Raw genomic sequence first — 17,096 nt, 5'->3', positions numbered from 1 at the left:
GTATAAGGGAATGCAAGGTTCGAGCATCTCTGCATATAAGGACGATGGTGGAATGTCTAAAGTAACCACTCAACAATGTTTGTGATGATTTGATCTATGTAGATAGAGGCCTGATAACAGGTACCCTGCTCATTCTTATCTGTGGAATTGTGTGCAGCCTAGGACTCAGCTGTAACTTCTCAGAAGTAGGAATACCCTGGAGGAATCCCAAATAATAAATCTGCAGATTTAAGTTGGAGCCAATCATTAATACCCCACCCAAGTAAATGTTTTACTTTTATGTAATTTATGTTCAATAGGTTATTTTGTAGCAACTGTAGTATGTGGCCGTGGAATTGAGTCATAAGAACATCGGAACAGGTATAGGCCATTCAGCCCCTTGAGACTGTTCCACCATTCAGTTAGATTATGGCTGACGTGTATCTCAACTCCACTTACCCCCCCCCCTTGGTTCCATATTCCTTAATAACTTTACTGACACCAAATTGGGGGGTATAGTTAATATAGAGGAAGACTGTGACAGAATACAGGAAGACATCAATAAACTTGCAAAATGGGCATGTAACTGGCAAATGAACTTCAATATAGATAAGTGTGTGTTGATGCATTTTGGTAGGAAGAATAAGGAGGCCACATGCTCCTTGGAAAATAAGGGTCTAAATGGGGTAGAGGAGCAGAGGGATCTGGGGGTACAGATAGACAAATCACTAAAAATAGCAATGCAGGTTGATAAGGTTATAAAAAAAAAGCAAACAAAGCACTGGGGTTTGTTTCCAGAGGGATAGAATTGAAAAGCAGATAAGTTATGTTAAACTTGCAAAGAACCTTGGTTAGATCACACTTGGAATACTGTGAACAGTTCTGGTCTCCATATTATAAAAAGGATATAGAGGCACGGGAGAAGGTGCAAAAAAGATTTACTAGGATGATACCAGAACTGAGAGGTTATACCTATCAGGAAAGATTGAACAGGCTGGGGCTCTTTTCTCTAGAAAAGAGATGACTCAGGGGTGACCTGATAGAGGTCTTTAAGATTATGAAAGGGTTTGATAGGGTAGATGTAGAGAAGATGTTTCCACTTGTGGGGGAGACTAGAATGAGGGGCCATAACTATAAGATAGTCACTAATAAATCCTATAGGGAATTCAGGAGAAACTTCTTTAACCAGAGAATGGTTAGAATGTGGAACTCGCTACCACAAGGAGTAGTTGAGGTGAATAGCATAGATGCATTTAAGGGAAAGCTAGATAAATACATGAGGGAAAAGGAATGGGAGACATTGATGGGGTTAGATGAAGAAGGGTGGGAGGAGGCATATGTGGAGCATAAACACTGGCATGGATCTGTGGGGCTGAAAGGTCTATTTCTGTGCTGTAAATTCTATGCACTATGTACTGTGTAATTATGTAACAAAAATCTATCAATCTCAGTTTTGAAATTTGTAATTGACCCCCAGCCTCAACAGCTTTTTGAGGTAAAGTTCTACATTTCCACTACCTTTTGTGTGAAGCAGTGCTTCCTGACATCACCCCCGCATGGCCTAGCTCTAATTTTAGGCTATGCCCCCTTGTTCTGGATTCCCCCACCAAAGGAAATAGTTTCTATCTACCTTATTAAATCCTTTAATAATCAAGGGAATACAAGCCTATTCGATGCAACATATCCTCATAATTGGCCCGTGTATTATTCTGGTGAATCTGCGCTGTAGCCACTCCAAAGCCAGTATATCCTTCCGAAGACATGGGGCTGGATTTTACCAACCTTGGCGGTCCATGGCGAGCAACGTCGGTGGCTCCAGCCTGCTGTCCAAAATGACTTTCCCTTTATTGGGCTTGTTAAGCCCGCCCAGCGCGTTTGCCAGCCAATTGAAGGAAACGGGTCTGATGATGTCATTTGATGACATATCATCAGCCGGTTTCCTTAAAGGGACCATGCGCAAATTGATTTTGACATTTGTGCTGTCAGTGTTCTACAGCATTGAGGTGCTGCGAACACTGACAAGCACTGCACAAAGGTGCACGGCTGCACCCAGGCTCTCCCATGACTCCCTCCATATGCTTATGGAGGGAGTCACAGCACGCAGGGAGGTTTTCTTCCCTTCCAATAGGCGGAAGAGACCTCCCCAAGAGACCAACGCAGCCTGGTTGCACATTGCACAGGAGGACACAAGCAGGGATGTTGTCAGGAGGACCAGGCTGCAGTAGCACAAACCTTTCAATGATCTCAATAGATCACAAAACATTACTACAAAGCCACACTCAACCTCATCCTGCTGTGCCACTCATCACATCCCCATCACTCTGCCTTCCCTACCCTAGTCCTGCACATCCTTACACCAACTTACCTTGCATCTCCACCCATCCCCGTCAATCTGGCACCCCATCCACCACCTTCAACATTTACTCCCTCCACCACCGGCATACCGTGGCTGCAGTGTGTACCATCTAGAAGGTGCACTGCAGCAACTCACCAAGGCTTCTTCGGCAGCACCTCCCAAACCCGCGACCTCTCCCACCTAGAAGGTCAAGGACAGCAGGTGCATGGGAACACCACCAAGTTCCCCTCCAAGTCACACACCATCCTGAATTGGAAATATATTGCCGATCCTTCATCGTTGCTGGGTCAAAATCCTGGAACTCCCTACCTAACAGCACTGTGGGAGTACCTGCACCACATGGATTGCAGCGGTTCAAGAAGGCAGCTAACCACCACCTTCTCAATGGCAATTAGGGATGGGCAATAAATGCTGGCCTTGCCAGCGACGCCCACATCCCATAAACTAATTTTAAAAAATCTACATTTTCACTTCCCCATCTCACTCTGCTGAGCGCTGGTAGACCCGACATTTGGGAAAGGCACGTGGCGGCGGGTTGACACTTCCCCACATTGAACTCCGTCTGCCACAGTTTTGCCCACTCAATCTATCAATGTCCCTTTGCAGCCCTCAGCTCCCATCTACTCTACTTACTGTGCCACCTAACTTAGTGTCATCAGCAAACTTGATTGATAAATATAGTGAAAAGCTGAGGCCCAGGTATAGATCCCTGGGGGACACCATTAGTCACATCCTGCCAATTGGAGCACATACCCATTATCCCTACTCTCTGTCTCCTACCTCCTAACCAATTTCCTACCCATGTCAATAGATTGCCTCCAATTCCATGTGCTTCCACTTTTGCTAACTGTCGCTTGTGTAGAATCTTACTGAATGCCTTCCAGAAGTCCTTATAAATAACATCCCTAGACACTCCCTTATCTACCACGTTCATAACCTCAAAAAAGTCCCAGACATTTTCATGTTTACAACTTCTAAATTTATGTGAACTGAATTTCTTTGTGAATTACTTTTTTATTCTGCTATAGGTGTGTGAAGTTACTAAATTTATGAACATTTAGTATGCTTGTGTCGCTGTATTATTGCCTTTAGTTGAGTGAAGCCATGTGCAAAAAAGAAAGAAAATGTTTATAGGTGCAGAAAGCATGCTTTATTTCACAATCAGAAATACAATTTTACTTTTCTAATTCTCAAGGAGGCTTAATAAAATAACATAAACACTACTTATTTCTCTAAATAAAGTTACTGCACAGGGCATTAAAATGTTGGAGCACAAAGAATTTTTTTCCAATGTGGTTAATTTCTGTTAGTTATGCCCTTAGAACAGATAACATGAAATAAAATTCTACGATTACCACACAAAGTCAGTGCACCCCATGGAAAATCTAAACCTCCTTGAGTTGGCACTACTTCTACATAGGAGAACTTGAAAGAGTTTGCTGAAATGAGGGTATGGCCAGGTTGATGTATTTTTCATTCAAACTATCCAAGTAGTCACCATGTTAGAAACAGTGCACATGAAAGATGATTATACAAAGTAATTGCCGCTTGTACTTTGTATTCATAGTTGATCATCTTGTCTGTGTTAAACAGTGATATGACATAGCCGGTTCATAGGCTAAAGTCTTGTGGTGTTATTTGCAGGAGGGTATATGCAAATAGCACCACAGGTGTAGCCTTCTAATTCCACAAACTTGTATTGCACGTATCTAAATACTGTGCATAGCATCATCTCTTGGGTATAGGTTGTCTTCAGCAGGGAGCCTCTCTACCTGCGGAGGTATTCTTAGACATCAACATTGTGTTGAGGCACAAATTTTAGTTCCAGGTTGAACAAGGTAGTCGTCCTATTCAAACTTTCCCCTGCCAACTATCAGTTTCAAAAGTTGCATTGAAAATCTCATAAAACACAAGGTACAAAACTTCCATAACCGTTTAGATCGGCTATATACAGTATGTACATGTCACAGAAAATGGTTAAAAATTCCTAAATCAAATGTGCAATAATCCCATATTGCACAATCTACCATTTGTTCAGAAATTGTCTAGTTTGGTATAAATGCACGATGTCGAGTCAGGTAAAAAAATATTTAAAATAATATATACAAGTCAGAAATTCAAGTTCATTATAGTTAAAGTATCTATCAATTTTGAAGTTTAGTTTAAAACAAGTGTCAGCTGATTCAAATGTTTAAATTGATCTAATTTTAATATTTACAGTGGCAGAATCTGATCCAAATTCATTTGTGAGTCTTAGAGTGTAGCGTCCTGCATCATTTTCTTTGACACCTGTGATAATGAGTGTTGTTAGATCATCTGTTGTTTCAATGTGGAATCTGCCACCTTCTGCTTCATCAGAAAGAGGTCTTCCTCCACGTGACCATTTTACTTCAGGCATAGGATCACCTGAGAAGGCACAGGCCACTGTTAGAACCTTTCCTTTCTCAATGGTGATATCTGATGGTAAAGCTTCAATTTTAGGAGAAGACCCTGTAAAAAAAAATACAATAGACAAGTTAGTTTCTTGCCCAGCATATTGATACAACTGGATTAATAGAAAAAAAATTATATTTTTTAATGCTTTAGTAATGACTCAATATCACCTTTAATACTACCAGTAATCATTTTGCTGGTACTTGCTTCCAATTGACTCATACTGGAATGCTCCATAAAAGAGCTGGAGCTCATTGATTCTTTGAAAGATGACATGCTACTCGAAGACATGCTGGCAAATTTAACTTCAGTCATGCTGCTGCTGGCCTCTTGTTTGGTCATTTGCATTATCTTGGAAGAGAAATATTCCTGCATGCCAGCAGAAGCACCAGTCTCCAGAACTACCATTTTTGAAGGTTCTTCAATTAGAGCTGTGGAGCATAGCAAACAGATGTGATACATAAATGGACTCACTTTTGACATACTGCAAAGGTAAAATCATTTTTTAAAGATCAAAATGTGAGTCCTACTTGAGTGTATCATACACCATGTGCTAATAGACCAAAGAAAACATTAAAACATTTGCATCTAGTTTAAATTGTAAAAACATACATTTATATGTTAAAATTATTCAATTAATTGCCAGACTTTTGTTCTACATTGTACTGAAGAAACTCAAGTTCAGGTTCAATAAAATGCTATAGTAAATGGGGGGCACAGAAAATGCAACGGTCATAATAACAAGTGCAATAATTAATTTAAGGCAATAACATACCAAGTACAATTAAAGAGGCTGTTGCAGAACACTGTCCATGGAAATTCTTTGCTGTTGCTGTATATTTTCCACTGTCAGAGGCTGCTGCATTCAGAATTTCTAGTGTGTACTTGTTTTTCAAACGATTCACTTTCACATTTCTTGAGATTGCAATCTGAAATATGAAACAAGTTTCCTTTGATTATAAGCCAAAGAACACGCTAAAATTATTTTATTTGGAGAACCAGATAAACGAGCAGCAAGCTTAAATTAATAAAGTACTTACAGGATTGTTGTCTTTCAGCCATTCAACCTCTGGAGAAGGATCTCCTGATATTTCACAAGTAAATGCCACATTTTGTCCTTCATTAACATTTTGGGACTTGGGTTGTGCAATGAATGTTGGAGTATTTGATTGTTTTTGTTTAACTGTTAAATCAAATTGACATTTAACTATTCCATGCTCAGTTTTCGCTTCACAGGTGATTGCGCCTTCATCTCTGAAACTGATCTTTTTGATGGTTAAAGTGTGGTCATTTCCAGATACACCATATCGATAATCTTCTGAATTGATAAGCTCCACACCATTTGAGATCCATTTCACATTGGAAGCATTTGGTATGTTGGCCTTAAGTATGGCCTTCTGACCATCTACTGCAGTCATTTGTACACGTGTGGCCGTAATTTCTGTGTATGATGTTTTAAGCTCTTTTTTCACAATGTGTTCCTGAACTACCTCTGTTTTTCCATGTGATTTAGCCACAGCTTTTTTCTGAAGAGCTGCCTTTGATTCAGTTATCTTGGCCACTTTGGCGACAATGCTTTTGAATACTTGACCAACAAAGGAAAAAGTTGTTTTGGAAACACCTCCTTCACCAGTGATTTCACAAGTGTATTCTCCTTCGTCCGTTTCATTAATTCCATGGATACTGAGGTTGTAGACACCATTAGCAGCATATTCCAATCTGTAGTGACTGTTTTCCTTTATTTTACGTCCATCTTTGAACCAAGCCAATTCTTTCACATTCAGAACTGTACTTTCAACTGCACATGTCAGTTTTACTGTACCATCTTCAGAAACTTCAGTTTTCAATCCTTGAGAAATCTTAGGTGGAGCACTTGCAGGAATCTCCACTCGTTCTGCTGAAGGTGTTCTGAGAGTTGGGGGTGATTTAACTCTTGGAAGAGAAGTGACTGGCTCTGGTGATTTGACTCTCTTGGGAGTCTTCTTTGCCTCTGAAGACTTTGCATGAGGTTCAGGAGACTTTACCATTGGTGTTGCTACAATACCTAGTTCCTTTGCTCCAGCTTTTCGGATAGTCAGAGTAAAGTGTGCTTCTTGTCTTCCTTCGGAGTTTTCTACTACTACTGTATAGCTGCCTTCATCAGAAGAGTGAACTGATGTAATTGTAAAGGTAGATTTATACTGTGTTGCTATAATAAGCAAACGTTTGGAGGATGTAATTGTTCTCCCAGAATGCATCCATGTCACAGTGGGTGTTGGTTCACCGTCAATGCCACAGGTAAATCTAACAGATTCTCCCTCTACTACTGTGACTGACTGTGGTTTTGTTAGTATTTTGGCTGGGAGACTTCGCTTGGATGCTCGAATTGATTTTTCTTTTGAAGCATACAGGCCAGAGCTGATTGATTCCATTACTTCTGACTCTTTTGTTTTAGTTTCTTCCATCTTACTAATCTCTTCAATTTCTGTTGTTTTTCTGACTGTAGAGATCTGGTAAAAATCAGTCCTTGTCAGTTCAGGTACAAGTGATTTTGGTCGCTCCTCATCTTTACGGCGAGATAGGTAGGTAAAATAGTCACCTCCCGTAATATCAAGTGTTGCATAATCAGAGGCCTCTCCTTTGTAATTAGAACTAACAACACGATAGGTTCCACTATCTTCAGCTTGGCAATCCAGAATTTCCAGTGTCAGGACACCACTCATATCTGTAAAGTGATACTTGTTGCTCTCTTGAATTTCTCTACCATTGTGGTACCAACTAATTTCAGCTCTTGGCTTGGACAGAACATTTAGAGTAAATTTGGTACTTTGACCACAAGGGATGCGGTGAGAACGCATTCTCAAAGTTATACGTGGACCATGGTCAAGGCTGAAAGGCTGCTGAGTAATAACTTCATATTTTCCTTCGGAAGTCTTCTGAGTTTTTAGAGCAGTTTTCATTGATTCATAGCGTGAAAAGATGTCAAACCTAGCAGTCCTTTCAATGCGTGAAAGTGAGCTCTCTCGAGATACAGGACTGGGTGAACGAGGACGAGTTCTCTCTGGTGTGGGTGACCGTCTTTCTAAGCCTTCACTTTCAAATTCTGTAGGGCATGGTCGGGATCTGATTAGTTCAGATACAGGTCGCATCAATTCAATGTAAGTTGGGGAAAGTGATCTTCTTCTTCTAAGAAGCCTCGAGACAGATGGAGATTCTCTGCGAACATATTCCTTAACTTCGATGGTTTGCTCTTCTTCTGCTGATTTTATCGCTAAAATCTCTCTTTCTCGTCTACTTTTGATCCTTGTTTTTTCCTCATGTTCCATATGCTCAAGTTCTTTTTGGTAGGCAGACAATCTCTGGACTGTAGCAATTGGTCGAAGCAGCTCTTCATCTTCTCTGTCTTCTATCATTCTTTGTCTTGGCGCTCTATAAACAGCCTTGTCATGACGCTGCCGGAGGTCTATGAAACTTGGGCCAGCTTCATATTTGGAAGGGATGTGATATTTTTGGTATTTGACATATTTTTCCTCCTCTTCCGCTGTAGCTAACTGTGTCCGTTGAGATTTATGCTGAAGCGCTGATAACTCAAAACGTGGAGGGCTGCGACTTGGAGGTGAAGCAGAGAATCCTAATACAAGCTCTTCCTCAAGGCGTAGTCTTTCCTCTTCTATTCTCTTCATTGAAAGGTAATCATCAACAGGGAGGAGTAATTCGTCATCTGACAAATCACCAAGTGATCTCCTTCTTGGTCTGTAACATATTTCATACTCAGGAGATGGTGTGCGCCTTCGAGCTGGTCTAACTGTTTCAAGATCATCTTGCGACACTTTTGGTATGCGCCATTTTGGTCTATACTGGTCAGTAAAGCGTGGCAAAGGCATGACATAGAACTGCTCCCATCTTGAGAGACGGATTCGTTTTGGTCGTTTTGTTACAATTCTCTCCATTGGTGCTGGCATTTCATAATGGTCTCGCAGTTTCCTGTACCACTTCATGTCAGACAAAGGCACAAACTGTTTGATATCTTGATTCTCTTCAATTGCATTTGCTGCGTGCACACGGGGTTCTGGAATATCATAAGGCATACGAAGTCTCTTTTCTTCCTTTTTCTTTTCTACCTTTGAAATTTCATATTCACCTTTTACATTCTTGGTGCTGATAGCTGGTTTGTACATTATTGCAGCTTCTCGCAGAGCTTCCTTTGCCACTGCTGTCAGTGGAACTGCTTCAACATTTGCAAGAATTTCAGCCATTCTGATTGTTTTGTCAATTTGTTTCTGAACATGTTGTTGCCGTTCCTCCTCACTCTTGTACCGACGCTTGACGTAGGTCATGCGTTCAACTTTTAGATAGGCTTGGCAGCTCGCAGATCCAGCACTGTTGGTAGCAGTGATTCTGTAGATGCCAGAATCCTCTGGAAAAGTATCCCTTATGTGCAAAACATAGTAGTCTAGACCTTCATGGACAAATTCAATATTTGGACTGAATGCCAAAGCCTGTCCATCTTTCTCCCATTTCAGTGCAGATGGCAGTGTGCCAGACACCCGACATTCGAAACGAATGCTTTGGCCTTCCACGCATTCTGCATTTGCCAACAAACGCTTAAACATTGGTCTTAAAGTGCTGTCTGCTGCAGGTGGGTGAGGTAATACTGTTAATTTGGCTTTGCAGCTGTCCTCACCATATTTATTGCGAGCTAGTACTGTGTACTCAGCATCATCATCGGTTGTTAGGTTGTGGATGATCAGTTGATAGAGGCCTTTGTCAGACATAAAAGTATATTTTTTCTCATCTTCACCAGGTTTGATCTTCTGTCCAGATTTCAACCAAGTTACTCGGGGTTCAGGGTGAACTGTTATAGTAACACCAAATCTGACATCTTCTCCAATATATGCAGAACGCTTGTACAAAGGCAAAGTAAACTCTGGTGGCCTCTCAAGTAGCCTCATAGCATCCACTTTACGTTTTACTTTCTTTACAGTACGTTCCATATAGAATTTACGAATTTCTCTGACACCACTCACAAACAGTTCTACGTAGGAGCTATCTTCACCATAGTCATTTACTACTTTGCATCTGTAAGTACCATCATCTGTCTTATTTATGTCTTTAACATACATTGTTGCCAAACCATCCTGGTAGTTAATTTCATATTTGTCACTGCATTCCAGTTGCCTGACACCAAAGTACCAAGTTACTTGGGTAGATTGATCATAATTTTCTATCTTGCAGGAATATTTAACATGGCCACCTTCTTCAGCAGAAGCATGCATAATTTGTCCAGTAAGTGGACCAATTTCAATTGGAGATATCTTAACTTTAGCAACTGTAACTCCTCTTTGCGTTCTAACAGCTCCACCAGAAGAAATTCGAGCAACAGAAACAACAACATTCAATTCTTTCTTGACTATGGTCTGATAGTATCTTCTGTGTCTCAAAGTCTTAATCACTTTGGTGCTCATTTTTTCTGTCTTCTGTTTCAACCAAGGATGTTCAAGAGCATCAGCAGCTGTCATCCGAGCCTTCCTTTCTTTGACCAAAAGGCGGTCAATGAAGTCTAGAGCTTCAGTGGTGACATCTTGGAAAGCTTCATCCTCAAAGCTGTATTCTGCTTGAATAATGTTTTCAATAATCTGTTGGTTTGTTTCAGCGACAAATGGATTCAGACCGCTAAGAAGTACATACACAAGTGCACCTACTGACCACATATCGGTAGCTGCATTGACCATATCATGCTGATGCAATTCAGGTGCGCCATACTCTGCAGCAGTGAACTGGATTCTAATATTGTCACCAGGTTTGAGTTGTCTGGCCTGCCCAAATTCAATAATCTTAAGAACAGAGCTCTTTCTTGTGCTGTAGATTATATTCTCTGGTCTGATATCAAAATGGCCTATATTCTGACTGTGTAGAAACTCAAGTGCTTCACAGATCTGGCGAGTGTAGATGATAATTTCCCTTTCATTCAGCTCAAAGTTAGTTGTATTAATGCGCTCAAAGATATCAAGGCCCGAAATGAACTCAAAGATCATGACTAATTCTTCAAGGCTCTCAAATGATTCGTGTAGCCAAAGGATATTCCTGTGCCTAGCAACATTGAGAATGTCAATCTCTTTCTTCACCAGCACCTGATCAGCACCCTTTATTTTAACAAACTTCGCCATGTATGTCTTCTTACTGATATTTTCAATACAACGATGAACAATACTAAACTGTCCACGTCCCAGCTCTTCAGCAATTGTGTATCGACTGTGAAGTTCTTTAATTTTAGAATGAGTAGCTTTGCATTTGGTAATCTCCATCGATTCATCAACCTCTTCATCATAGTTCAGAACTCTTGTCTTATCTTCTTTTGTGACTATAGGATCAGTTGGCTCTGACGGCTGGCTCTGGCCAAACTTGTTCTCAGCAATCACACGGAACTGGTAGCTAGTCTTGCCGAAGAGGTTCACAATAGTGTAATGCGTATCACGTGACTGTGCAACACGTATCCACATCTCTGCTGTTGTTGCACATTTCTCAATAACATAGTTAATTACTCTGCTTCCACCATCATTAGCTGGAGGATTCCATGTTAAAACAACAGAATCACGTGTAATGTCACTGACTTGAATTCCTCTTGGCATGTCAGGCACATCAGCCACATCCAGTTCCACTGTTTGTTGATCTATGCCAAATCTGTTCTTGGCACATACAACATAGAAACCAGCATCTTTCCTGTCAACTCCATTAGGGAACACAAGTGATGTAAATGATCTGGTCACAATTACTTGGTAGTGACCGTTATTATCAATAAGATCTTGCCCCTTCTGCCATGTGATTACAGGATCCGGTCTGCCACAGAAAGGAATTTTAATGCTTATTATTTCACCACGGAGAGCATGAACTGCACCCATGCCTTCCAGATGTTTGGGTAGATGAATTTTGGCAGGAACTAGAAACAAAAAGAATAACAAATTTAGTTTTAAAAATAAATAATGTAAAACAGTGAACTTAATGGGGGTGAAGTTGGTCTTGGGTGGTAGTGCAAAACGGACGATAGCGATTCGGCAGCCCATTTTATACCTCACCCGATTTTTTTCCATTGACTTCAATGAAAAAGTAAATCGATGAAAAAGAAAATTGGGTGGCTCGTAAAACGGGCTGCTGATTTGCTATCGTCCATTTTGCACTACCCGCAAGATCAATTACATCCACTATTATACAACGTTTAAGTAATTTCTGTATGATACACACCGTCAACATCCAAAGAGACTGATGATGAAATGGAACCTCCTTGATTGATTGCTCTGACTTGATAAACAGTCGCATCTTCTCCTGTGGCACTAGTAATTACCAACTGGTGGTAGCCTCCCTTAAATTCCTGGACCTTTATCTTTTCACCATCAGGCTCAATTTCTTTTCCCTGTTTAAACCATTTCACAACAGGTTTAGGATGACCAGTAATCTTGCAAACAAAAGTGGCATTGCCCTTATACTTCACACTCAAGTTGCGTATTTCTTCTTTAAACTGTGGTGCCTTGATAGGTACATCACACATTGGAACAACAGGATCAGATAATTCACTCCATTCACTCTCACCACCAAGGTTTTCACATTTGACACGGAACTCATACTCCAAGCCCTCAATAAGGCCTTTCACAGTGTAAACTGTTTCATGTATTTCATCAGATGTTGCAGCAATCCATTTATTCTGCTTCTTCTCTCGTTTTTCAAGGTAATAGTTTCTAATCTTCGCACCACCATCACTGGCAGGTGGTTTCCATGAAACCACACAAGAGTCCTTTGTGACCGCAGCTACAACAGGCGTGGGTGGCTTCCCAGGTTTCTCTATAAGGAGAAAGAAGTATATACATTATAATTGAAAATATAACAAGATTGTAGACAAGTAACAACTTCATTTATGTAGATACTTACCAAATGGACTCTTGATGATGACAACAGAGGAAACTTCCAATGGCTCACTGACACCAAACTGATTTTGAGCAGAAACACGGAAGTAGTAACCAGCACTGTCAATGAGATTTACAATTCTACAAGATGTGCTTGCAATAGCGGATGATACTAGACGCCATTGTTCACCTTCCTTGGCTTCATGTTTTTCTACAATGTAGTTGGTAATCAAAGCACCTCCGTCATCAAGTGGTGTTTTCCAACTGATTACTGCAGAATTCTTCAGCAAAGCATCAATTACTATTGGTCCTTCAGGCATAGCTGGCTTATCTATATGTAAATGTAGATGGTATTAGATATATTGTTTGAGTGAAAATATCTAGAAATAATTACAATAAAACTAATCAAACGCATGTGCAAAATTAAATTCGATTACCTTGGATTTCTACGTTAAATGTTGTATCAATTGTTCCAAACGTATTGCTAAGCTGCACTTTATATTTTCCAGCATGGCTCTTCCGTTGGATATTTCTCACTACAAGGTGAGTATAGTGCTCTGTGTTTTCTATTGAAACATTATCTGAATCTGTCAAGGGTTTCTTTCCATGGAACCAGCGAATAGTAGGCACAGGGCGCCCAATGTATACAACATGGATGCGAAGACTTGTACCAACGCCTATGACATATGTTTCTTTTATTGGGAACCCAGGGTGGAATTGTGGAGTAGCCTCTAGCAATACTTTACCACTGACCTCAGTTTCTCCAGCATCATTAGTAGCCTTGCATGTATACAAGCCTTCATCATCCTGATCTTCTGTTACAATGGTAACTGAATGGTTACGTCCATCTGAACTCATTTTGTACTTGCGGCTTTGTTGTAATTCTTTTCCATAATGGTACCACCTGATTTCAGGAAGTGGTCTACCAATAATCTGGCAAGCCAGTTTGGCTGGCTCACCTAGCTTAGCAATAACTTCAGTAATTTCTTGTCTAACACTTGGTTCTTCTCCAGCTGTTGGTAAGAAAAAAGTATGAGCAGGAGTCATTTCTAACAACACAAAAAGCATATGAATTTAAATTAAAACATAAATAAAAATACATACAAGTCAATTTAGTCTTGATTGCCATAACAGTTCTACGAGGCCTGCTGACTCCAGTTTCATTCTCTGCAAAGATTCTGAATTCATATTCTGTGGCTTCCAGAAGGCCACCTTGTGTAAACTGTCTGTCTTTTATTCGTTCATTGTTACATTTCTTCCATGCACTATCACCAGACTGACGATACTCAACCCAGTAACCAATAATGTCCTTGCCACCATCACATTCAGGACGTTCCCACTCTAAAGTGATGCTATCCTTCATGACAGAAGTAATCTCAATCTCGCCAGGTTGGCTTGGTTTATCTGTGAAAAATATTTTTTAGAATTATATTAACTTTAATATAATGATCATGAGGCACCTCATTAAGATACAGTAATTGCACTATATTTGAAATCTCATATTTATACATTGCATATTCATATAATGGATTTTATATAGATTTAAGTAAAACATACCAAAAGGATCCTTGCATTGGACAGCATCTGATGGTGGGCTTGGATCACTAAGACCTATGTCATTCTGTGCCATAATACGGAACTGATACTCAGCATCTGGAACAAGTCCAGGAACAGTATACATTGTTGTGGTAATATGGGTCTTGTTTTGTCGCACCCATTTATCTGTAGTAGACTCTTTGCGATCAATAAAATAGCCAGTGACACGCGATCCACCATCATCCCTTGGCCTTGACCAGCACAGGCAAACAGAACTCTTGGTGACATCCAGTATTTCTGGTGGATTGCTTGGAGGCTCTGGTGGATCTGGAATGACAGTAATGAATTAGCTACTGTATGCAAAAAAAAACAACTAAATCCAAAGGATAAGATAACACAATCTTTACTTAAGGCTACACTGGACAATGTTATACTTACTGAGTGGTGTCTTTGGTACAACTGGCTCTTCTGATTTTAGAGGTTTGCTAATGCCAAACTGATTTTCAGCAGAAACACGGAAGTGGTATTCCACCTTTTCCTTCAGGCCTTTAACAACAATGGAACTCTCCTTTACTCTGGAATCAACAGTGTACCAGGCAGTTTTGGGTACCTCACGTCTCTCAACAATATACCCAATTATATCAGATCCACCATCATCAGCAGTAGGTCTCCAACTTACTCTGACAGAACGAGCTTGAATGTCATCAAATTCAAGTGGTCCTTGTGGAGGATCTGGATTGCCAATCACCTTCACCTTAATGTATGCTGACTTTTTACCAGATTTGTTTTCAAGAATCAGGTCATAAGTGCCTGAATCTTCTCTGACGGATTCCTTTATCACAAGTTCAGTGTGGGTCTCAGAAGTTGCAATCATTGCGCGCATGCTGATATCACGGCCTTCCTTTGTCCATTTGCAGATGGGAATAGGTTTGCCTTTTATGGGCACTGTTAGCTTGATGACTCCACCTTGTCTTACAATCAGACCTTCAAGGTATTTTTCGTCAAGTTCGTAATCAGGATATTCTGGGGAAAAAAGAAATCCAACTTTAATAAAAAACACAAATAATATAGTAGTGTCGTCCCACAACTCAGTTTACTTATATCATAAAAAAGTCAGAACGGAAGATAATAGCTCCAATTTTCAACTTGGGCCCATTCAGGCATGAATTGGGCAGTGCTTCATTAGTGTGTGCCTGACTGTAAATGTACTGGCCTCACCTCTACTTTCATCATTGAGAGCTCAATCACTGATGAATGAGAAATGACATTTAAAGTCATTCCAGCAATTGGGTGCCCTGATTTTCTGATGAGGTAATAGAGATCAAGTGCTTCATAGGATGGAGGTTCTTTTGTAGATTGATGGTTGGCGGTTTTGGATGGCTGACAAATGTACTATACATTCAACAGACTTGGCTACAGTGCCATACGAAGTTCAGTGACCATAATTTTATATTAATATGTGTACTAACCATGCAGGGTACCTAAAGTTACCTCCCCCAACACAAGGCTAGATTTTACGGGGGTGGGGGGGGAGGAGGTGGGGGACGGCGTCAGCGGGCGCGATTGGTGGTGGGTCAGGTGGGAAAGTGTTTTTTTCCCCAGCGGGTCGGGACCCCACTGTGAACCTGCCGCCATGCGCCTTTCCCCGATGTCGGGTCTGTCAGCGCTGAGCAGACCCAGCATGCAGTGGCGGGTTCACAGTGGGGGACCCAATTCAGATAATTAGTGGCTTGTTTAGAGCCACTTAAGAATGAATTTCAGCTCACCTTCTGCATGTGACAGCTCGCCCAAGGGGTCCACGCTGGTCGTGGACCACGTCTGTCAAGCTGAGGCGGGAGGTCAGTGGCCACTGAATCAGCTGTTGAGTTGACAGCTTCAAATGTACAGTAAAAGCTCCCACCTTACAGAGATATCTCCCCTCAGCCACAAGCTATTCCTCACTGCATTTTCACAACAGATTCACCTTGCTGCAAGTCTTTACACAAGTCTCCATCCAGTCTGACCTCATTACCTCTCTCACCATTGACAGATTGCTTCTGTCATCTCTACTTCACCTGCCTTCTATTCCATCAGCATGGATGCCCTTTATACTCTCACACCTTGGTCCTCAGAATCCCACCACAATCAGCCCTAACACCAGCAGCACCAGGCACATGAGCAGCACCAACAACAACACCAATCTTCTCTGCAATCAACTGATGCTGCACAGGACAGAGGGCATCAGCACCCGCCCACATTGCTGTCCGGGAGGCCAGTGATGGCCTCAGCATGGCCAGATTTACTTCACTTGACGCTGTACATCATGGCTGCCACATGATGTGCCAGGTTGCCACCACCCCACACCAACACCATAAAGCATCCCTACAATGCCCAAGCCATTCCTTTCACACTCATCTATATTGCGGGGGGTACCGTTATGTCTCACCATTCATTGCAACTCACTAAGCCACTTCCAAAGGTGCACACAAATCTGTCCAAGAACGCAAAGTGTTGAAAATAAAGGTTTCAATGTTTGACACCACATTAACAGAAACTTTACATGGACATTGCATAAAAAACCCAAGTGCCTGCCCTTGTGTGTTGTTTGATTGCACTAGGATGAGGGTGAGTGGGAGGGGTGGCGAGTGAGATGAGGATGTGATAACATAGATAGAGAGAGGGATGGATGGAGGTCCAAGGTAAGTTGGTGTGAGTAAGGATGTGCAGGAGAAGGGTAGGGAAGGCAGAGTGATGGGGATGTGATGAGAGGCACAGCAGGATGAGGTTGAGTGTGGCTTTGTACTAACGTTTCGTGATCTACTGAGATCATTGAAACGTTTGTGGCACTGCACCCAGGTCCTCCTGAGCACATCCCTGCTTGTGTCCTCCTGTGTAATGTGGAACCAGGCTGTGTTGATCTCCTGGGGAGGTCTCTACCG

At 41.3% G+C, this 17,096-nt stretch overlaps 1 protein-coding gene across 50 annotated transcripts in view; it reads right to left on the bottom strand.

Moving 5' to 3' along the window:
* Window positions 1-3,462: 3,462 nt before the first annotated feature.
* The window catches only part of LOC147120302 (titin-like), a 359,546-nt gene continuing 345,912 nt past the window's right edge, over window positions 3,463-17,096 (bottom strand). For all 50 annotated transcript variants that reach the window (XM_085986008.1, XM_085986052.1, XM_085986054.1 and 47 more), the window contains 10 exons: window positions 14,617-15,201; window positions 14,200-14,505; window positions 13,747-14,046; window positions 13,080-13,655; window positions 12,668-12,973; window positions 11,987-12,580; window positions 5,809-11,684; window positions 5,544-5,697; window positions 4,939-5,199; window positions 3,463-4,825 (listed from right to left, as the gene is read on the bottom strand). In XM_085986008.1, the coding sequence (XP_085842134.1) occupies window positions 4,527-4,825; window positions 4,939-5,199; window positions 5,544-5,697; window positions 5,809-11,684; window positions 11,987-12,580; window positions 12,668-12,973; window positions 13,080-13,655; window positions 13,747-14,046; window positions 14,200-14,505; window positions 14,617-15,201 (9,257 nt within the window). In that variant the 3' untranslated portion in view covers window positions 3,463-4,526. The remainder of the gene's footprint in view (window positions 4,826-4,938; window positions 5,200-5,543; window positions 5,698-5,808; window positions 11,685-11,986; window positions 12,581-12,667; window positions 12,974-13,079; window positions 13,656-13,746; window positions 14,047-14,199; window positions 14,506-14,616; window positions 15,202-17,096) is intronic.

The sequence above is a fragment of the Somniosus microcephalus genome, chromosome 4, assembly GCF_052327205.1.
Source record: "Somniosus microcephalus isolate GS21.2 chromosome 4, FLI_Smic_1.0, whole genome shotgun sequence".
In the NCBI taxonomy this organism is placed as follows: Eukaryota; Metazoa; Chordata; class Chondrichthyes; order Squaliformes; family Somniosidae; genus Somniosus; species Somniosus microcephalus.
Note: the sequence above shows the minus strand (reverse complement) of the source record. Positions and strands in the feature narration are given on the sequence as shown.